Source organism: Thamnophis sirtalis, unplaced genomic scaffold, assembly GCF_051295495.1.
Source record: "Thamnophis sirtalis isolate CommonGarterSnake01/CBP01778 unplaced genomic scaffold, rThaSir2_p1.2 scaffold_1, whole genome shotgun sequence".
NCBI lineage: Eukaryota > Metazoa > Chordata > Lepidosauria > Squamata > Natricidae > Thamnophis > Thamnophis sirtalis.
The window spans coordinates 151,992,991-152,015,625 of NW_028261381.1; the positions used below are offsets into that span (position 1 = coordinate 151,992,991).

The following is a 22,635-nucleotide window of genomic DNA, read 5'->3' on the forward strand; positions in this document are numbered from 1 at the left end:
AAGATGTTTGATAACTATTTGTCTGAAGTGGTGCAGGGTTTCCTGCCTAAGCAGGGGGTTGGACTAGAAGAGCTCCAAGGTCCCGTCTAACTCTGTTTTTCTGTTCTTCAACAGGTCGAGCGATTCTGGATGCAAAGCAATGCAGTGATTGTCGTTCTAGCTGGCTTTGGCTTCTCTTTACTCTTTTTTCTTGTTGAGATATTTATTGGAAACAGCAGAATGGTTTACAGTTTGGAATGGCTTCTGGCAGCTGTTCTTGTTACTGCTCAAATCTATTCCAATTACAGGTAATTAACAGGGAGGCAGCAGTTAATAATGTTTAGTGGACTGAGCCCTAATGTCCATGTATTTTTCTTCTCTATTCCCCCAAGTTACTCAGGGCAATATGTACATAGAACATAGAACTTCTGCTGCCTTCCTTTTTAAATAATTTTTTAAGCTTTTTAAGAAAAACATTAAAAAACAAAATACACATTTCCACTCATTACAGCGAGTCCATATCAGTATCGTTGATGTCATTCGTATTTACATAAGCTCTATTTCTATATTCTCGAATATATTTTATAGTGTATAATATATCATATAATCACTTAAACTATAATAATATTTACACATTTATACAGTGTTATCATAATTGTCATAAATAATACTTCAAGGGTCAAGTCTGGGCCATAAATTACATAGGGTCAGAGTTGGCTTCACTTGGAACATGCCGACATGAAGCTCCTAATATATAACTGGATTTCTTTTGAAGCTTGGCTTGAGGCTCATGATTTAATTAGGGCACCCGTTGGAACCCTGACAATGGCTACTATAGGCAAAAAAATGTGCAATTTATCAACAAGCCAATAGGAGAAACTCCTGTATCTTGATCGTTTTCTGTTCCTAAGCAGTTGGGTCTATTTCCAAACGGAAACTTGGGCTATCACCATAGTTTTTTTTTTTAAAAAAAAAACTTTAAATAATGCATTTTTGGTTTTTGAATTTAGTTTTGAAATAAAGTGCTGATGCAAGAATGGAGTGCTTCGTTTTCTGCTTGAGCGGGGGATTGAAATATGGGTACACAGTGCTTCAGGTTTAACACTGTAGCCATTGCAGCACACTTCAGGTGTCTGATGGCCCATTGTTACCATCAAGGATCTTCTCCTGTGCGTAGCTTCCTTCCTTTCAAAGGCTGTAGTTTGATGTAGCTACCTGGGGTTGGACTGAAAACAAAATGTTTGCTTGATAGGTTGACAAATCTTTCTTTTTCTTCTTTTTCCAATTTTCCCTTTTGAAACAGTGTCTGTGACCAAAGTAACAACCATGTTGTTGACCGGTTTGCCATGAATCTTTTGTCCTCCATGCCTCCAGATGCCATCATCTTGCTAAGAGGGGACCTGCCTGGGAATTCTCTTCGCTACATGCATCACTGTGAGGGTATAAGACCTGATATCACCTTAGTTGACCAAGAGGTCAGTAGAATATCATAGAATGGCTGCAAATCAGAAGTCCCCCTTTTGAATTTTGCTTCTGCCATGGAGATGCTGAATATTAGATAACTCTCTGCATTTTAGCACCTTTAATCACAACTGAATAGAGATCAGCATAGGATAATAGTGTTCCTATTGCCATTTCCTATGCTACCATATTGCATCTGTTCTGGGTCATTGGTGAATTGTGTTTTCCTGATTTATGAATGTGCTTCTTGTTACAAGATGTGCAACTAACTGGGTCCTGTAGTACTGAATAATAGAAACTAGCCTCTGGGCTAGTTTCTTGCTTCTAAGGGAGCTGGCAAAAACAGAAGGCAAGTTCAACCGCTGTCAGTCTTCTTTGAACGTTGCAGTGATGGAAAGCAGGAATCACCTTGCCTTTAAATGTGGTTCACTTCTTCTCCAAAGCGGGCTGGAAATACCAAAAGAGAAACATTGGGTCATGATATTCTATGAGATGTTGTTCATACATGTCCTGCTTTAAAGAATTCATTCCCTCCCTCCCTCTCTCTGTCTTCCTCTGTCTCTCTTTCTCCTTCCCTCCTCCTCTGACTTCCTCCCTCCCTCCCTCTCTCTCTGTCTCCCTCTGTCTCTCTGTCTCACTCTGTCTCCCTCCCTCTCTCTGTCTCTCTTTCTCCCTCCCTCCCTCTGTCTCTGACTCCCTCCCTCTGTCTTCCTCCCTCCATCCCTCTGTCTCTCTCTGTCTCCCTCTGTCTCGCTTCCTCTGTCTCTGTCTGTCTTCCTCTCTCTCTCCCTCGCTCCCTCTCCCTCGCTCCCTCTGTCTCCCCCTCTCCCTATCCCTCCCTCTCTCTCTTTCTCCCTCCCTCTGTCTCTCTCTCTGTTTCCCTCCCTCAGTCTCTCTCTGTCTCTCTCTCCCTCCCTCCTTCTGTCTCTCTCTCTCTCTCTGTCTCCTTCTCCCTCTCTCTCACCCCCTCTCTTTCCCTCTCTCCCTCTCTCTCTTTCCCTCTCTCCCTCTCCCTCCCTCTGTCTCCCTCTCCCTCCCTCTGTCTCCCTCCCTCTGCCTCCCTCCCTCCCTCCCTCTGTCTCTCTTTCCCCCCTCTCTCCCCCTGCCCCCTCTCCCCCCTCTCTCCCCCCTCTCTCTCTCCCTCCCTCCCTCTCTCCCTCCCAAGAGAGGGCACACATTTGTGTCTTGGCTAATACAATTTCTTCCATTTGCTAGATGATGACTTACCATTGGTATTTGCCAAAGCTGGCTAAACATTTACCTGGCGTCACCTTTCCTGGGCACCGTTGGAATCCTGTAGAAGGGCCATTACCGGATGGAACAATCACATTCAACCTTCATCATTTCCTCAAAGTAAATAGACAGTAAGCATTCCTTTTCACCTACTATCATACATTCACCTACATTCACGCATGTCTAAATACATACCTCTCTTCTCTGCCATGTTTAAACAGTGGTATGAAAAGGAGTAAGTGATGTAAAGTCAAGGATATTAAAAATTTCAGATAAAATAAAAGGAAACATGTCAAGCCTTAATTTATCTTTACTCTCACTTTCATATAACTGAGGGCCATTTTTATATGTAGCGGTATGTTGCCCCAAAGGTGCTTTTTCAAGAGGCAACTGGACTTTCTGGTTTTTCTTTGAAGACGTTTCACTTCTCATCCAAGAAGCTTCTTGAGGTCTGACTGGATGGTGGGGAATGGAAGGATTTATGCTCCTTGCTGACAGCTGGTCATTTGCGTTCTTTTAGCAAGTCATTGAGGCCACTTGAAGGTTTATTTGTGTCAATGGTTGTGGAGCAGGGTGTCAAACTGGCGGCCCGTGGGCTGGATGCGTCACATGCAGGCCATGCCCTCCCCAGCTCCATGAAGGGGAAAAACATCGCAGTTATGCCATGTGACGGCAATGTGACACTGTGAGTTTGTGGTTGTTTTGAGAGTATGGAAGGATATCACACAAAAATTGCTAAGATCTGTTTTCTATCATTTCAGACATAGAACAGTTGATTTAAGTCAGAGTTCTCCAACCTTTCCAGGTTGGTGGCCCGTGGCCCACAGGTTGGGGACTTCTGATTTAAGTTATAGAAGAAAAATTATATTTGAATATTAGGGGGGGAAAAGCCTTCCCAATTGCAAGACCGGTTTGTAAGAGAACAGAATAACAGAGTTGGGAGGGACTTTACGTTGTGGCCTGCCAGCAGACAGAGTGTCTGGCAGCAGAGTCGGACAGTGAAGAAGTTGGAGAGGAACATGGGCCAGTCCTGGGGGCTGAGGAAAGCTCAGACGAGGGCTCTGCGTCGGAGACAGAGAGGGAGCTAGACAGCAGTGAGGCAGAGGAGCAGCTGGAGCCTGTTCCCAGTGTGTGCATGCGCAGAGCTGCCAGAAGATATGAACAACTAAGAAAGCAGGGTCGACTTAGGAGTAAAGCCACACCTTGGAGGTGATTGGCTCCCCCCATAGGAAACAAAAGAGGAGCGAACGGGGAGTGCGCTTTTGCAGTAAACAATTCGTTCCTTCGGTTGTTTCAAGAGTGGAAAGTTCTGTTTGTGACTATAAGAGACTCTGCGCCAAGTATTGCCTTGCCCTGTGTTTGGAAACTAGTTATCTGGCAGCTCTCTAAGTGAGATAAGGTTCATGTTGATAAATACTCCTCTGAAAAACTGTTTGCCAAGCCTTGCCGACTGAATGAATGAGAGGAATTCACAGTCGTGTAAGAGGTTTTACTGGGATCAAGACTCTGCTTCATGCTTTTTAAGGAAGCCTAGGTCAGAACAACTTGGAGGCCTTCTAGATTAGACCAATTACTGTGAGAGATGGGATATTCCCATCACTGATGATGTTCAGGTAGAGGATTATTGGGTTGTTGTCTGGAGCAAATTTCAGTAGCCTCAATGGCCTTGACCTGTTCTGAATTTCTCTGAAGCCTTGAAGTAAACTCTTGTTCTCATCCTGTATCTCGAGTTTGACACGGGAGTCAAACTCGCAGCGTCACATTGCTGTCACATGATGTTTCTTCATGTTTTTTTCCCTTCACAGAGCTGGGGTGGGCGTGGCCTGCACAAGACGCATCTGGCCCATGGGCTGCCAGTTTGACACCCCTGATCTAGCACAAGATTAGACAAGTATTTCTAATCAGTAACACAACTGAAATCATTTACACAACTATTCAACATAAAATAAACCAACCATCGCTCCTAGCTTTCTCCATATTGGTTGCTGTTAGTGCTATCGCAGGCACGCACAATTGTACAAGAGCCGAGGTGGCGCAGTGGTTAAATGCAGCACTGCAGACTACTTCAGCTGACTGCAGTTCAGCTGTTCAAATCTCACTGGCTCAGGGTTGACTCAGCCTTCCATCCTTCCGAGGTGGGTAAAATGAGGACCTGGATTGTTGTTGGGGGCAATATGCTGACTCTGTAAACCGCTTAGAGAGGGCTGAAAGCCCTATGAAGCGGTATATAAGTCTAACTGCTATTGCTATTGCTATCCACTTACCTTTTTTATTATTAATTTGTTTGTTTCTTTGTAATAGCAAAGACACCTTTGTCTGTATTGGACTCCATGAAGGTGACCCTACCTGGAAAAAAGACTATTCCCTTTGGCCCTGGGGCTCTTGTGATAAACTTGTATCTTCAAAAGTTCCCTTTGATCCTGAAATGTGGGTTGAGCGTACCCAAAACCTCTACAACTGGACTGAGGAATATGGAAGGTTAGTGACACATAGTTGACAGTAGCTTCTAAAAAGTTGCAAGAAGGGAGTTGGATGAGTGCTAATTCTTTTTGTCATTAGTGAAGATATAGTGGTAGCATCAAAGGTATGTTTGGTATGGATCAGTGGTGGGTTCCGGATCCACATGGGCACACACATGCGTCTTAGCATGCCTCCACGAGCTTCCGCAACGCTCCAGCTGCTCATTGGAGCGTCGCGCAGGTGCTGTACACGCCGTGCGTGGAAGTGCCAAAGACTTAAAAGACCGGTAAGGAGCTCAGGCGGGTGGGTGGGCCCTCCGGAGCACCGTACCGGAATGGTATTTGGTGCTCCGGGCAGGCTCCGGTACGCCCATACCGGGGCGTACTGCCTGCCATCCCACCACTGGAATGGATCCAGAGAGGTTTGGATAGAATCACTAATGGAAATGAAGGGATAACATCATCTTACTTGTTCCCATTTCCTCAACTTTATCTGGAAAGTTTTAGTTATCCTGTTCATGCTCTGTCTTTGGGGGCCTCTACCTGGTCTTGCATATCAATTTACCTGCTTTTTTTAAAGGTTTGACTCATCTTCCTGGGAGTTGGTAGCAAATGAAGAGATGTGGCAAGCCAGGTGAGAGCCTGTTTCCTTCCCATGTTTCAGAAAAAGTCTGAAAGAGAGGATAATTGTATCAATCTATATACAAATTAATTATATTGCACATTGCAGCACTGAGCAGGTAAAACTCAGAGGAAGCATAATGACAATCTAGGGAAGCTGGTGTCTAGCAGAGGATGGAATATTAACTTCAGTTAATGAATTAAGACAATTGGTGCCCTTCAGATGTTCTGGAGTACAGTTTTTAATGCCATATCCAGTAAACACCAGCTCAGTATAGTGAACAATCATTCCATGTGCCATCCCATACTTGGGTAGACTCAGGTTTCCCTGATAAAAAACATTTAATCCACCCCTAGTATAGCTGCCAAAGCAAGGAGAACCTGTGGCTTAGAGGTTAAAACATCTACCTAATATGTAAGTAGCCCAGGTTTGAATCCCAGAAGGGTATGATTAGCTGAGGAGAGCTAAATAGCTTGAAATAGATCTATACTAGTCTCCCTTTATTTCTTTGTCGGCAAATATAAATTCAACACAATCATTCCATGGGGAAGTGAATCCTACCTCCTCCTCCATGGATGCCAGTTGGTGTTTAAAGAATATACAGTTCACTTCTGTTGTTGTTTTCCCCCCCCTCCTAGGATGAAAACAGCCTTCTTTCTTTTTGACCTTGCAGAAACTGGTTCCACATCTGTGGAAGAGAAAGCAAAGCTTTACATCCTTGCTTATAAGGTGAGAACTTTCCACTTTGGGATAGAAAAGCTCAAGCGGTTTATATATTTGCACAGGGATAAGACACAATTTTGGGACAGGAATCATTTGTAAGTTTGCACTATGTAATGGATGCAGTCAGAAAGTGGCTGGAGTATGAAACCTAGCTATACACAAAATGGGTGTCAGGGTAGGTCAGTGTTAATGCACCTGTTTAGACTTTGTGTTTAGATGTGTGAATTTCAACTTCCAGAATTCCCAAGGCAGGTGATGGCTGGGAGTTGCTGGGAGTTGCTGGGAGTTGAGATCTACACATCTTAAAATTGTCAAGGTTGAGAAACACTGCCCTAGATTATTATGAGGCTCCCTCTCAAGGGATTATTATGTACTCAAACATCCCTGAAAATCATTATGTTGCTAGGGGCTGAGGCTTTATAACAGACCAGCTTCATATTTAATTTTTTTTATTAAATAAACTTTATTTAAAATGTCCTTTGGGCACCAAGGGATGGGCCTGAGGTCTGGGTGGTATCTATATGGTTGATTAGTGTTGATTTTTCCACTGGTTCCAATCATCAGATCAATTTAGCTGATAACATGCCGTTGCCTGGGTATTTATTTATAGGGGGAAAATGTCCCGACCAAAAGCAATTTCTAATATTGGATTTACCTCCTTACCAGAGGGAGACCCCTTGGGGACTACTGTTAAGCCGTTACCATGGCAACTTTACTGTGCTGTACAGTAGAAGCCATTTTACGGCAGTACAGTAGAAGCCATTTTAAGGCACAACAGAACACACACCTCGAGGGATGTTAGGGGTGTCTTACCACCACAGTATTTTTTTTCAGAGATTAAATCATCTATGTATTAAGTTTGGGAATCAAACCTGGGCTGTATTACATATTAGGCAGTTATATTAGCCACTAAGCCACAGGCTCTCCTCCTTTATCAGCTAAGCCAGAGATATGTATCTATGTAGGTAGGTAGGTAGGTAGGTAGATGATAGATAGATAGATAGATAAATAGATAGATAGATAGATAGATAGATAGATAGATAGATAGATAGATAGATAGATAGATAGATAGATAGATAAGATAGTACAGCTGCAACCAGGAGATCTATTTCCATCTGTCTGACCACTAGGCATAAGTCCGGGTTGGTATCTTTTCCTCCCTGCCATTACCTGCTTTAGGGCTCCGAATAAGGCATGACAGCTACAGGATCCAATCTGAGTCACTCACAGAGACCAGAGTTTTAGTCTTCTAAACTTTCGGACTCATGCTGAAGCCCATCCTCAGGGAACTTCTCTCTAGCAGAATGTTCCTGCAGAGAGAAGTTCCCTGAGGTTGGGCACCAGCACAAGTCCCAAAGCCTGGAAGACTAAAACTCTGGTCCCAATGACTGACCCAGATTGGATCCTGCAACATTATCCTGGGATACATATATTCGCCTTCATTCGTGAGGGCATGATAGCTGTTTCTACCTCACTGCTCTTGAGTGCTGCCTCTGTATAGCTGGAAAGATTGTCCTTCACTTTGTCCCAGAACTGTGGGACCTTTTCACTGTCCTGTAGTAGCAAGCCAGATGCCACAGCTAAGCTTACTTGGGGAGGTTATCCAGGGGTGGGCTTCAAACAGTTCAACAACAGGTTCTCTGCCCAGCTGCTGAGTGGGCGTGGCCATGATGGCCGTGGCCTAGTTAGCTTCCTGCACCATGGTGGGCACTGCACTTACCTCTCATCCAAAATGGGCCGCATGGAGACTCCTGGGAGGAGTGGGGTGGGGTGGACGGGGCCAGCCAGGGATTGGATTTGGAGGTTCTTCAAACGGGCCATAACATTAGCTATGGGTTTCTCCCAAACCCAGGCAAACCCGTAGCTGCCCACCCCTGAGGTTAGCAGACTAGTTGGATGGCAACTGTGAAAGCCTGCTTAAGGTAGTGCCTTGAGGTTCCAGTAGAAGAATAGGACCAAGTCCTCATCTACAACCTGTATAACCCAAGCAGAATCAGGAAGCTATTCCCAGCGAGCAAAGGCAGACCCATGGCCGATTAGCTAAAGAATAATATCTCAGCAAGTTTTCTATGTCTCCCCCCTCTCCTCCCCTCCCCCCTTAGGAACTTTGCTCATGGTTTGCTACCTGCAGGCCTTGTAATTGTGTGAATATGAAAAAGATGGGTGTTGATTCTGTTATCAGTAGCAACTCAAGCACACATACATTTTTTCTTTCCCCTCTCCCACATTGGAAAAAAAATGGTGGCTTAGCAATAAAATGGATCCAATTTAGAGGAAATAACCCAAGTTCATTTCTTTTCTTTTGCTGCTTTCATAGGCAGAATGGCTCCACTAGAAATAAAACACATATCTTCAGTTCATTGTTGCTTATTCCTCACCCTTTTTGCTCTCTGGCTTCTCTCTCTTACTTCTCTCTTCCAGTTTACCTTTCAGATTTATCCTTGGGATTATTATTCTTTAGTTTCCCCTTGAGAATCCTACATCTTTATTCCTCTTTTCAGTTGGATGACATCAGAGCAGGATGCCCAATCATCAGCCGCACACATGAAACCTCTTAGCTCAAATCCTATACACACTGACTGGGAAGTGCTTAGCAGAGCTTATTTCTGAATAGAAATGCAGAGAGTTGCATTTCATGGTTTAAAACATATGCTCATAAACGGTGTCCTATTTTACTTCACTTGCAGAGGCTTTATTTTATATAGATGCTGTTTATGCCAAGCTTGACTGCTTTAAAAAAAAAAGTGAGCAAATATTTGTAACACGGGGAAATGATATCTCTGAGATTCCTCTTCAATCCTGAACCGTCTTCTGTGATTTACAGCTGTACAAGGAAATTGTGAACACGTACAAAACTCATCCAGTGAACTGGCACAAAAATTACGCCATCGCCTGCGAGAGGGTGCTACATCTTCACCCAGCGAGGGAAGACCCAGAAGTGCTACTCTTAGAAATCATCAAACACTTCCGCTTTTACTTGGAGGAAGCTGCAGATGATCCCCAGCAGAGCAGCATTTTGCAAGCCATAAAGCATATGAAGAAAGAACTTCGGGAAGTGAGAAAACTGAAGAAGGCAGCGAGGCGGCTTGCATAGGATGTGCTGATGAGGTCCAAGGGAAAATTTGTTGGAGAGGAAATGAAGAGTAAGAGAAGGATTCCGTAGATTGTGGGGGGGAAAACAAGCTTAAATGCAGGGTTTTGGATAGAACGAAAAGACTAAATCAAAAGAAGGGGGTGTAGAGAAGCATAAACAAAGGCTGCGGGGACATGAATTGGGATTTTTCTCCCTTTTGATGTTACAATGTGGGAGTCATTAAACAAAGCTGAACGTTGGAGAGTCTAACTGAAAACATCTTAATAGAGTATATTGGTAATTAGAGCCTTGGTGGCGCAGTGGTTAGAATGAAGTATTGCAGGCTAACTGCCCATCGTCTTGAGTTCAATCCTGATTGGCTGAAGGTTGACTTAGTCTTTTATCCTCAGGTACGGTTGACTAGGCACTGTCGTTTGCTGTGAACATGGCTACCAGATAGAACAGGGATGTCAAACTCAATTTCATTGAGGTCCGCATCAGAGTTGCGTTTGATTTCAGTGGGCTGGGGTAGGCATGGCCAGCTTAATGTCACTCCTGTTGGGTGCACTTGTGACGGCCCGAGCACTCTGCCAACGAAAACGGGCTCCCAAGCTCTGTTTCCAGCTGTGATGGCTTCCTGCAATCCTCTGCCAGTGAAAAGGGGCTCCCAAGCTCCGTTTTTGGCTGTGATGGCCTCCTGCAACCTTCTGCCAGCGAAAATGGAGCTCAGGAGGATGCTCCTGAGCTCCTGAGCTCCATTTTCACTAGCAGAGGCAACACGGGCCAGTCCTTCGCTGTTTCCAGGGCAGTCCCACGGGCCAGATCTAAGCACCCCCTGGGCCGTATCCGTCCCAAGGGCCTTGAGTTTAACACACCTGAGATAGAATAAAAGGCAGATTTATATCAACAGAGAGTTTGAACAAAGGCTAACAGTCATTATCACTTTTGCCCTCATACCAAGCATGGAATATCACAATAGCATTCAGTTGAGTACTGTTGGGAGTACAATGTTGGACTTGAGATGCCTCTGATATTCATATGTTCTGTTTTGATGTATCCATTTGTATATGTTTCTGGCCTACTATTTAGTGTTAACATCAGAGTCAAAGTCTTAATAGCAAAAACTAACCTGATGGAATTGGGCATTTGATAATCACAGAATTCATAGAAATAATGGACAGCTTACCTCTTGAAAGCCAGTCGCCTCTGAGCCACCAACTTCTTTCCACAAGATAAAAATTTACACTACTTGCAGCTTTTTCTGAATAGGCATAATCTGACCAGAATTAGTACTACAGGCAATCCTTATTTAGTGACTGCCTTGTTTAGCAACTGTTCACATTTATGATGGGGATGGAAAAGTAATTTTGCAATCAGGCCTCACATTTACAATTTTCTTAGTCTGTAAAGCAAAAGAAAGCTGAAGTAAGATCATAAACAGATTTGTGGTTTCATTTAGTGACCACTTCATTTAACGACCAAGTTGCTGGTCCCAATTGTGGCCACTTAACGAGGACCACATGTTCTCTAATCACCTCGGAAGTAGATTATTGTAGAAAAATTCAAAAAGGATGCACCCTATTTTATAAATTGAGTATTTATTATGAACATCAAAGGTCTCCGCTTCAATCACCTACATTTCTTCAAGAAGAATCAGAGATGCAGCTGATAGGAAATATATTTCTGTCAGATTTTAGAAAGCCATTGATTGTAATTTCTGGTATTTAAAATAAGTTGTGAGGGGACTGCTTTACAAACTGTAGTAAGAAATTGGATCACTTCTTACACTTCTGAGAAGAGCTGTACTTTCACCCAGTTTTTTCCTCACAAAGTGCTGATTTTGAGCATTATAATCCTCTACCTCTATCCCTTTTTGCACCAGATAACTTTTAAGGATTGATAATTTCTACATAAACTACTCTGATTGCTGAGATCTTCCTTGGATACTGCCTGCCAGTTGAAGTAAGATACACTCAAAATGGGGTATATCTGAACTTGGACATCATGTGCAACTGTACATCCTTGAAAATAGAAATGTGTACTTCCAGTCATAATGTTGTAGTTCTGCCACAGGAGCAAAGGCAACCCACTAAATGGTTTTCTTACCATTGTCACGTGTCTTTAGTGGCAGAGCTCTGATAAACATCTTTTTATTGTTCCACACATTTTAATTGTAGATTTTTATATTGTTCTGATCCGGCTTTGTTTTATTTAACCCTCTTTTGTAGCTTTTGAAGGATGATCTTGATGTTTGTTTTATTTATATAATGCTGTTTTTTTGTATTTACTAGTTGCACTGAGGGATTTTTACCTGAATAACAACATGAACATGCTTTTAATAAATAAGTCAATTCTTGCATTTCCAGTCTATCTTGTTGAAAGTGCTCTTGATATAAGAACACCTGGATTTATTTGATAATTGGACTGCTAGAAAATTGAAAACAGCTTCTCGTTCCTTCATTTGCAATTTCACCAACTATATATTTTCTCAGGATCATCATATTTTTGCACCAACTCATAAAAGATAGATTTGCATCATAGAAAATGAAAATCTTTTATAGAATGCAATTCCATGTAAACAAGATGAACGAACTTCTCTGGAATATTATGATATTTTTGCACCTTTAGAGATAGCTTTTTGGGGTGTAACTATCACATCTTTTCAGGAACTTCATCAAAGACGCAAAGGCCACATTGTTAATTAGAAATTACTAGTTGATAACCTGGCGTTGCTCAGGTATTTATTTTTAGGGGGAAAATGTCCCGACCAAACGTAATTTCTAATGTTGGATTTTCCCTCTTACTTGAGGGAGCCCCCTTGTGGAGTACTGTTAATCTGTTACCATGGTAACTCCACTGCGCTGTACAGTAGAATACATTTTACGACAGTACAATAGAAGACATTTTAAGGCACAACAGGCTGTATTTTAACAGAACACACACACCGAGGAGTCTTAGGGATGTCTTACCCCCACAATATTTGCTTCCAGAGAATAAGTCATCTGTGTACCAAGTTTGGTTGAAATTGCTCAAGACAATTGCTTGAGGTAATTGCTCGAGATGTTCCAGAGTTATGCTCAGAGTTACACACATCCATTTATTTTTCTATATATAGTTATTTATATATATTATATATAGTTATCTTAGTATGTAGGTCTTTGGTTATTCGGGTTTTCTCCCATGTAAAATTGCTTACTCGGCTTCGTGCTTCCTGGAATTTCCAATTTTACGCGGGAGAAAACCCGAATAACCAAAGACATATATGTCTGTCTGTCTGTCTGTCTGTCTGTCTCCATTCCAATAACCATGGCTCACATAGGAAGGATACTCTTTTATTCTAGCTTTAGTTAATTCTCTTATGATAACAAACTGCATATTGATTATTCTTTGTGGATAGCAACGTGGTAAAGGGAGATAAAGAATTTTTCTTAGTTTCCATGGAGAATTCCAGCATGCATACAAAAAAGTAAAACTCTGAAATTATGAAAGGATTTTCTTCCCAGAAATTTTGTTTATTACTTGGATATGTGTAACTCTGTTTTGCTCTGTTCTTTTTAATTCGACATAGAGATGTTTTCTAAAGTAAATCTAGAAATTCAGTGTAAAGGCACTTCCTTCACCACCCTGTGCATACAGAGAGGCCTCTTAATAAAAAAAATCATTAGATAAAACTTTCAATTGCCTAAAACCATGATAGGCAGCAGAAGTTCATTTTTTGGGATTCATCTAATAATGATCATAATAGTATGCGAAAGACTGACAAAATGTAAGATGAAAAGATGGTAAAAGGCATCAAATTGGAAATGAATGGAAAAGATGTATTTTTGAAAATTAAGAAAAGTGGAGTCTAATAGATGAGAATAAAGATGTCCTGCTCTTAAGGAGTGCTCCAACAATAGAATTAGTCAATAAAAGATTAGACAGCCAGGAATTCTCATACAGTCCAGGGTGGTATAAGAATTCCTGCGTTGCACAGGGAGTTTGATTAGAAGACCTTCACGGTTTCTTTCAACTCTTTCATTCTACACTTGAAGTTCTGTCTTGCTGCTAATATGATAAAGATGATTCAATAATACCTGAATAAAAAAAGGCTTCTATGTGATTTTATTCCATTTGGATCTTCCATAGCTGCTCAGTTTGCTCTTTACAAAGGAAATGACTGTTGTTCAACTCTGAATACAGTATTACAGAATAGCAGAACAATAGAATTGGAAGGGACCTTGGAGGTCTTCTAGTCCAAATGTGCTTAAGCAGGAGACTCTATACCAGGGGTCTCCAAAGTTGGCCACTTTAAGACCTGTGCACTTCAACTCCCAGAATTCCCCAACTGGAATTCTGGAATTCTGGGAGTTGAAGTCCACAAGTCTTAAGTGACCAATTTTGGAGACCCCTGCTCTATACCATTCCAGACAAATGATTATCCAATATCTTCTTCAAAACCTCCAGTGTTGGAACACCCACAGCTTCTGGGGGCAAGTTGTTCTTTTAGGAAATTTCTCCTTCGTTCCAGGTTGCTTCTCTCCTTGGTTAGTTTCCATCCATTGCTTCTTGTCCTGCTTTCAGGTGTTTTGGAAAATAGGGTTGACTCCCTCTTTTCTTTTTGGCAGCCCCTTAGATATTGCCACACTGCTATCCTTTTTTTTTTATATATAAAATATTTTATTCAATTTTCAATTTTCACATTCCATTTGCAATCATTTATACACAGGGTATTTACTATAAGAAAAGAAGAAAAAAAAAGAAAAAAGGAATAAAACAATCAGATAAAAAGGAAACACAACTCATCATTCACAACCCCACCTAACCCTTGCATCCTCCATACACCCCATCTACCCCCTCCAACTTTCCTTTCTCCCTCTAACACTCCCCTCCTACTTCCCTTTCCCCTCAAACCTTCCTTCTCCCCTTACTCCCCAGACACCCTCCTTACATTCCCCTTACTCCTTACATTCCCCTTACTCCTTCCTTACTCCTCCCTCTTCCTTCCCTCTACCTCCCTCCTTGGTGTATGCCTTTATTCGAGTGTTGTTTGATCTAATAAATGTAAAATGAACCAAGGAAAAAAAAAGATAATAATAATAATAATAAAAAAAGGAACCACCGTATATAAATACATTCTAGTTCTTATTAAGATTATGTTAACTCCCCCCCACCCCACCCCCCACAATCCCCATCCCTAATCTTCCCGGCTTCCCAGGGCCCACACCTGGCACTACCTTCTATCTAAAATATCTTGTATACATATGGATTAAAAAATAAAAGTAATATATAAAAAAGAAAAAAAAAAAAAAAAAGGAAAAGAAACCACTCTTTGTGTTGATCTCAGCCCCCCATCTTTATCTATGCTTAAATAGTATAAATCATTCTATCTATATTTTATTCTCGTCTCTTACTTCTTTGCTATTTACCCCGATCTTCTGTAGACTCTCCCGTTCCCTTCCTAAACCTCATGATCCCTTCCAATAGGATTTAAGCAGCATAGTTCCTGCCATATATTCAAATATAACTTTACAGACAAGTAATCAAACTTTCCCTTCTAGTAAAATTTAAACAACGTAAATGATCTTTCTTTACCCCTTTTTCAAACCGTATTTCAAAATAATCTAACCAGATTTCCCCTTCTTAGTAAAGTTAAGCAGCATAGATCAGATATTACTTTACACAGGAATCAATTTCTATCTTAAGATAATTCCAACCGACTTCCCCTTCTAGTAGAATTTAAATAACTTAGTTCATTCCACATGCATTTTACCCTCATCCCCCACTTGTCTGATATTTACCACTATCAAATTTATACTAACATTTGTTTAAAATATAGCTCAGAGCGATTTGTAGCATGAATCATTCCACATATTCCAGTAATACTTTCAACAAGAGTCAATTAACCTTCTATTTTAAGGTAGTCCCTTCTAACAAAGTTTAAACAACATAAATCATTCCGCATTCTTTTTACAGTTATCTTAAGATAATCCCAAGCAGCTTCCTGTTCTAATAAGCTTTAAACAACGTAAATTTTGCCCTCTTCCCTTGCTTGTCTGGTATTTACCACAAATAACGTAATTCATTCCACATGCATTTTACCCTCATCTCTTGCTTGTCTAATATTTACCACTATCAAATTTATACTAGCGTTTATTTAAAAAGTAACTCAGAACTATAACAACCAACTTTCCCTTCAAATAAAAGTTAAATAGCATGGATCATTTTCAAATAATACTTTCAGCAAGAGTCAGTTAACCTTCTATTTTAAAATAGTCCCATCTAACAAAGTTTAAACAACATAAATCATTCCGCATTCTTTTAACCACTATCAAATTTATGCTAACGTTACTTTAGAATCTAGCTCAAAGTAGTTTCGTCCAGCTTTCCCTTCTGATAAAAATTAGTCCACTTTTTCTACCGGAGAGAGGTCTCAAACCCCCATTCAGTCCTCAACTTTAGGAAGTCTTTTGATGTGTCTAAATTCTCGATCTGCGTTCTTCTGTTTCTCCGAGGGAGGAGGGGCTGCCCCCTCCATCTTGCAGCCGCATGGCCAGCCGTTTGCTTTCTCCTTCCGCTTGTCTCTCCTCTCCTCCAAGCGCGTCAGGAAGTCCCGCCTTCAGAATCCTACAATAGAAATCTTGAGCCTCCGAAACAGAGTTAAGACGAAATCTTTGATTCTCAAATGTAACCGTGATGCCGGCAGGGGCCTCCCATCTGTATCGAATCTGTTGACTCCTAAGCTCTTTAGTTAAAAAGGCGTAGTCCCTTCTTGCTCTCAACATCTGGAAAGGAATATCTTTGAAGACAATCAGGTCCTGGTCATCAATTCGGAGCCTGTTATTATGAAAATTTTGCACAATCGCGTTTCTAGATTCTTTTGTAGAGAAATGTATAATTATGTCCCTCGGGAGCTGTCGCTGTTCCGCTATCAATGAGTTCTGGCGATAGATTTTCCGAATCTGCCAATCAAAGTTAAGTCCCGGGCTTCCCAGCGCATGGCTGAAGGCTTCAGCAAAGGTCTGTTTTAAATTCTCTTGCTTCTTTTCCCGGAATCCTCTGACTCTAATTGCAAATGCCTTCCTATTAAAATTTAGTATCATAAGCTGTTCTTCGTTATTTCTAATTTTTTCTTGTAAAATTTGAATATTGGTAGTCAAATTAAAATTAGCCTTCTCCAGACTTTCCAATTTGTTTTCTATTTCAGCAGAGTAATCTGACAGGGCAGACACAGCTGCAAAAGTATTCGCCTTCATTTGATTAACTTTAGATTGTAAATCATCAAATAATTCCAATACAAATTCCCTGATTTCTTTCTTAAAAGCGTTAAGCATTTTAAGGAGATATTCCTGTGTTAAAAGTTCCCCAGCAGAAGACATAGGAGACAAAGGCTGTGTTTCCAATGAAAATTCTTTAAATTCTTTTGTAGCAAGACGCTTCTTTGATTTGGGTGGCATAATAAATAAGCAAGTATGCAGAGCTTCGCTCCCCTCTATTTCCAAAGAAGAAAAATTTATTTTCTTAAGGAGTAGTCTGCAGGAAGATAACACCGGCTAAGTATATCAATCATCCACGGAGAGAAATCGCCATTTTGAGGTCTAATTAGACAAAGAAGTCTCTAAGACGAATGGTGCTGGTATTTACGATAGTACTGAAGACATAAATCTCACAGGGGTGGGACCCGCCCGTATCAATTCTAGCTTGAAAAAACTTTATCTTGTCCTGGGGGGGGCTAGCCTGTCTGGGGCTGCCAAAAAAAAAAAGGCAGCTGAGAAGAAATGGCTGGAGATAAGAGCTCCGCTTCGGCCGGAACTAATCTCTTTCCACAGCCAAAAAAGAAAAAAGGCTGTGGTTTACGATTAGATCCTAACCTACGGGGCTATCCTCCCTGCCCCTTTCTTAGCCAAAAAGGGGTGCTATCTATGATCTTATTTAGATATACAGACCAGATCTCTGAGGAGTTCGGTGGAGCCCTCCTCGGCAACAGGCCACGCCCCCCGGAAGTCGCCACACTGCTATCCTATCACCACTGGTCCTTCTTTGCATTAAACTAGTATGTCCGGAACAGGCTGCTGTCTCTGAACAGGAAATACTTGCAAAATGTAAATTTCTCAGCTGCCCCCAGGCCCCCTTCATCTGTCACAAAACGGATCGGATCAATGGCCAACCTGGTCTGCTACGTGTTTGAAAGGTAGCAAGCCATCCCGCCAACAGACGGAGACTTGTTAATTCCATATGGCATGTCTTTAAAGGTGAAAGGTTTCCTTCGCACATATGTGCTAGTCGTTCCCGACTCTAAGGGGCAGTGCTCATCTACGTTTCAAAGCCGAAGAGCCAGCATTGTCTGAAGACGTCTCTGTGGCGAGGTGGCGCAGAGGTTAAATGCAGCACTGCAGGCTACTTCAGCTGACTGCAGTTCTGCAGTTCGGCTGTTCAAATCTCACCGGCTCAGGGTTGACTCAGCCTTCCATCCTTCCGAGGTGGGTAAAATGAGGACTCGGATTGTTGTTGGGGGCAATATGCTGACTCTGTAAACCGCTTAGAGAGGGCTGAAAGCCTTATGAAGCGGTATATAAGTCTAACTGCTATTGCTATTGTCTTGTGACCTGCATGACTAAACGCCGAAGGCCCACGGAACGCTGTTACCTTCGCACCAAAGGTGGTTCCTATTTTTCTACTTTCATTTTTCACATGCTTTCGAACTGCTAGATTGGCAGAAGCTGGGACAAGTAACGGGAGCTCACTCCATTATGCGGCGCTAGGGATTTGAACTGCCAACCTTTCTGATCGACAAGCTCGGCATCTTAGCCGCAGAGCCACCACGTCCCTATGGCATGTCTTTAGATGAGCAGAAACCTGCCTTAAATAAGGAAAGAGAGAGAGGAGCTCTTTGACAGAAATTTAATTCTGATTGCTTTCATGTAGCATCGCTCTGCTAAAGACGATCAAATGCAAGGTGAGAGGGGGGGGAGGAGAGAGAGAGAGAGAGAGAGAAAGAAAGAGACTCTTCCACTAGGCTCAGTTGCAGAAACCGGTTGCCAAGTAAAGGCATTTTCGCATTCTTCCTCATTACTTTCCTATTTGTGTTTTCAACCTCCCTGTTTGTTCACTTGTAGATCTGGTCCTGTAATTAGCTGCAGAGCCTACAGCTTACATTTTGAAAGGGGGGCTTTTCATGGCAAGCTTCCCCCCCCCTCTTTTCTCCTCCTCCCCACCTTCTTTCTCTTTCTTGTGTGAGTGTGTGCGTGCGCGTGCGTGTGTGTGTTTATTCCAGCCTTAAATTCATTTTTTTTGTTACAAGAATCTCTCCCTCCTCATCCCACCTCCGCACACGAACTAAAAGGGAACAACGTTAAGAAATGCAAATAATGGCTCTTTCTTTGATTATGACAGTTAATTAATAGCAACCTGTTTTAATGAATTAAGTCACTCACGGCCCTTCAGCACTTCCTAAGGAGTAGCCAGAATCTGTAGGGATTCTTTTCCCCCCTTCCAATTGTATAGCGCCTAGACTCCCGAGCTCTATGTAGGCCCCTGTATAGAAATGTCCGCTTAATGATGAGGGAGGGTTTTCCAGCTTGCCTGCATTCAAAGATCACTGGTGAGCTATTCAGGGGCAGAAAAGGCCCCTTCTCCCCTGGCGAGGAGTAGTCACAGTTCCGCACCATTGTGTTAGCCGAGGTCCTTGATCAAAGGCCTCCTAGTGAACTCAACTGGGCTCTCTTTCAGACGACGGCCATAATTAAAGCCACTAATTCTCTTTTAAAAGTGCTGCAGGATGCCATGTAGGCATCTGTTTGGAGTGCCCTTTGTGATGTCATAAGCTGTTCAGGGCTGGGGAAGGGGGCAGGGAGGGAGCTTTTTCTGAGCCAGATGCCAGTCACCGAGGTGCTTCATGACAAGGGTCCCTGGGAAGACCTTGACAAGGTCTTGACTGCACAATTCCCAGCCCTGAATTTCCCTCCTTCATAGCTGCTGGGAACCGACCCTCAAAAAGAGGTCTGGACTTTTTTAGGAGGAGGTGGGGGGTGGGTGGAGAAGTGCCAGTTGTGGTGGTAGAAGGAGAGGTGGCATCAAGGGCAGCAAAGAGCTCAGTTTTCATCACCCCACCTTGTGGGTCCCAGGGAAGCCCTCTTGCCCTCCCATCCTCCATGGGTTGAAGGTGCCCAGTGGAGCTTGCAGAGGGCAGAGGAAGACCCTTTGAAGAGCCTCAATGGATGTAACAGTTCAGCTGTTAAGGAGACAAATACATGGAGGAGGCTCATTAATTCCTTTTGGCTGTCTCTGTGCCTTTTGCCCTTTTATCGCAGCCTTATTAGTCTCCTACTCATCTTGAATGGGGAGGGGCTGGGGGGGAAATGAATGGGAGCTGTTGAGTGCTAATTGGAAAAGGCTTTTAATCACAGGCTAAAGACTTTACATTGACTTGAAAGTTACTTCTGCCTGGGAAGGGGCCCTCTCTACACACAACAGAGACAGTCATTTTAATCTATCTACCAAAGCATTATAAAACAAAACTCAACTGGCTTTAAAAGAAACTGCTGGTCTTTAAGGTAACACAAGACTGCTGTTTTGCTTTTAATTGGGTATCTTATGATAATCAGTATATTTATAGAAAATGAAGTGAGAGTAGGTAATGTTGCTGATATGTATAGTAATATATATATATAGTATATAAATATACTGTAAAGTATGTTTATAGAAAATGAAGTGAGATACAGGTAAGGTTGCTGATATTTATAGTAATATATTTGATTCCCCCCTCCTATTTACATATCCCTTTTCTCCAGGAAATTGAAAAATCTGTGAACAGTTTAGGGTAAAGCAATAACAGAAAAAAAATTGTAGTAAGTAAGGTGAAATAAGGGAGTAAGGTGAAAGAGATGTATCTCCAACATGGCTTCTTCATCCCACCTTCCCTGCATTTATGGGAAAAGCAAGAGGTATGAGACCTGTATGGCCTCAGGTGACTCAATATGTTCGAACTACTGTGAGATGAGAAACTAAACATGACTAGCTACAAATCTTCAGTAATTACATATAGATTTAGATGGAATTTGCATATGTAAAAGAAAAACTCCTTTTCTTGTAATCCACCAGGAGATTAATGGGGATCTAGTCAGAAATCAGATTGTGGGTTTTGTGAAATATCAGTGTGATTATTTTTCCTGTAGGGTACCAGAGTCAGGTTCAACAAGGTTCTTGACATTCAAGTATTCTTCTTTCTCCTGCATTGCTTATTTTCCATCACTTATTTTTACCTGGAATAGGCAGAGCATCTATTTCAATCCTGAGAGCTTGCAAGCAAACAAGAATTTTTGATTAGTGTTATCTGTTACTGGATCATGATTAATGTTATCCATTACTGGTGCAGGGTAGTGAGTAATAGACTTCTTCCTTTGGGGTTAAATCACCAGAGAGTTTCAACGGGAGCATCATCTGTAATAACAGGACTGTCCAATTACCATGATTTTGTCAGGCACAAGAAATCAGGAACCAGAATTATTCAAATGAATACAAGTTTATTCTGTGCTATCCCTAAACAAGAAACTGAACTACTGAAAGTCAAGAGGAATTAGCGGTAGATAAGAGTCAATGGAATTCAAGGGGGTTGGACTTAGATCTCTTGTGGGACGAAGGGTCTCCAAACTTAATCCCTCCCTCAGGCTGAGCCTCGTAATCTCTTACAGATTTATCCAGAAACTATGAATCTATTGAGAATGTCTCAACCTTTAGAAATTACTTCTTGTTATTGGTTTTCATTCTTCAATTTTCACAGTTCCTTGTAAATCTAAACATAGACTGGAAATGGCATAATCTATACAGTTATATAAAAGCCAAATACCACTCACTCATCGTGAAATCTCCAGAACTGTAAAGCCTACAAACTTGAAATTTGGCACGTATGTTCCTCTTGGCTTCTAGGTACTCACTAAAAAAGGATTTTTTTTAAAATGAACATCAGATAATTAGTATTTCTTATACAGTAATTAACATGCTCTGATGTTAAGGAATTCTACTCTCCCTCCCCACCTGAAAAGAACTCTGTTCCAACTGCCAGTTGCCTTATATTAACATGCTCTGATGCTAAGGAGTTAGATATTCTACTCCTCATCCCCACCTGAAAAGAACTCTGTTCCGACTGCCAGTTGCCTCACATTCCGTTACCTCAGTTCAAACAGGTAGACATTCCACTCCTTCACTCCAGTGGTCTGGGGCTTTTTATAATACTAAACGTCAGTATCTCACCAAAATGTCTACACCTTCCACCTATGGAACTGCTTCCAGACTTAAAGCGGCAGGAGCAATATTGCCTTATGTGTTTCAATCACTGACCACCACTGAGCCAACGGATTGAACCGGAGTGAACCGGATTTCTCCTGTGTTGCCCGATCACATACATTTCGTCACGAAGCACGGGTATCTAGCTAGTCCATGATAAAGGATTAGAAGATAATTTCCCTTTTGTCTTTGAGAACTATATATTTGCCACATACAGAAAACCAAAGCAAATTATGATTCACGAAGACGTCTCATCTGCCTTAGGGGAGAAATCTTCCGCGATGAAGATCTAGATGCCTTCAACGGTTTGTGTAGAAAAGGATACCCTGAAATACGTCATCTCTAGTCTGTCCCATATTCCAAAATTTCTCATTGATGTTTCACAAATTGTTCAGATGACTGGCCTGCCGCTTATCACTCAGCCAACCTGAAAGGTGACTAAATCCTCTGTGCCAAGCAGCTACAGGCATTTGCTTAGCTCTTCCCTTCCCAGATGCAGAAGAATTGATAGCTGATTCTTCCATCAGCAGGTAGTGGGAGTGGAAATCAACCTGAGGGAATCCACCATTTGTTTTCCTTCACTTGACACACATTAGAAGTGTAAGGATAACGTTATTTACTGGCCTCACTAGGGAGACACAGTAAGACTTGATCAGAGGAATAGTACAATTTATGCCGGCATACTTTTTAGGGACTGAAAGATCCTGTGTTAAGATAGCCACAAGGAAGACCTGGAAAGCTTCAATTCTTCATGAATCCAGAAGGCTGGAGGGGAAAAGATTATGTTAGGAAGATTGCAGAGAGATGGCTTGTGGCTTTCCTAT

The 22,635-nt window shown here is 41.9% G+C and overlaps 1 protein-coding gene across 2 annotated transcripts in view; it reads left to right on the forward strand.

The window, feature by feature from the left end:
• TMEM260 (transmembrane protein 260) overlaps positions 1 to 22,635 on the forward strand; it is a 67,714-nt gene that overhangs the window by 41,850 nt on the left and 3,229 nt on the right. The window contains exons 10-16 of one of the 2 annotated variants that reach the window (XR_015698375.1): positions 115 to 287; positions 1,283 to 1,454; positions 2,656 to 2,804; positions 4,975 to 5,151; positions 5,713 to 5,766; positions 6,393 to 6,483; positions 9,302 to 9,620. Coding sequence is in view for 1 of the 2 variants with exons in the window: in XM_087727982.1 (XP_087584108.1) it covers positions 115 to 287; positions 1,283 to 1,454; positions 2,656 to 2,804; positions 4,975 to 5,151; positions 5,713 to 5,766; positions 6,393 to 6,483; positions 9,302 to 9,571 (1,086 nt within the window). In the remaining variant the exon portion in view is untranslated. Of the gene's footprint in view, positions 1 to 114; positions 288 to 1,282; positions 1,455 to 2,655; positions 2,805 to 4,974; positions 5,152 to 5,712; positions 5,767 to 6,392; positions 6,484 to 9,301; positions 11,910 to 22,635 lie in introns of those variants that run through there. The other variant, XM_087727982.1, reaches the window with a different exon arrangement.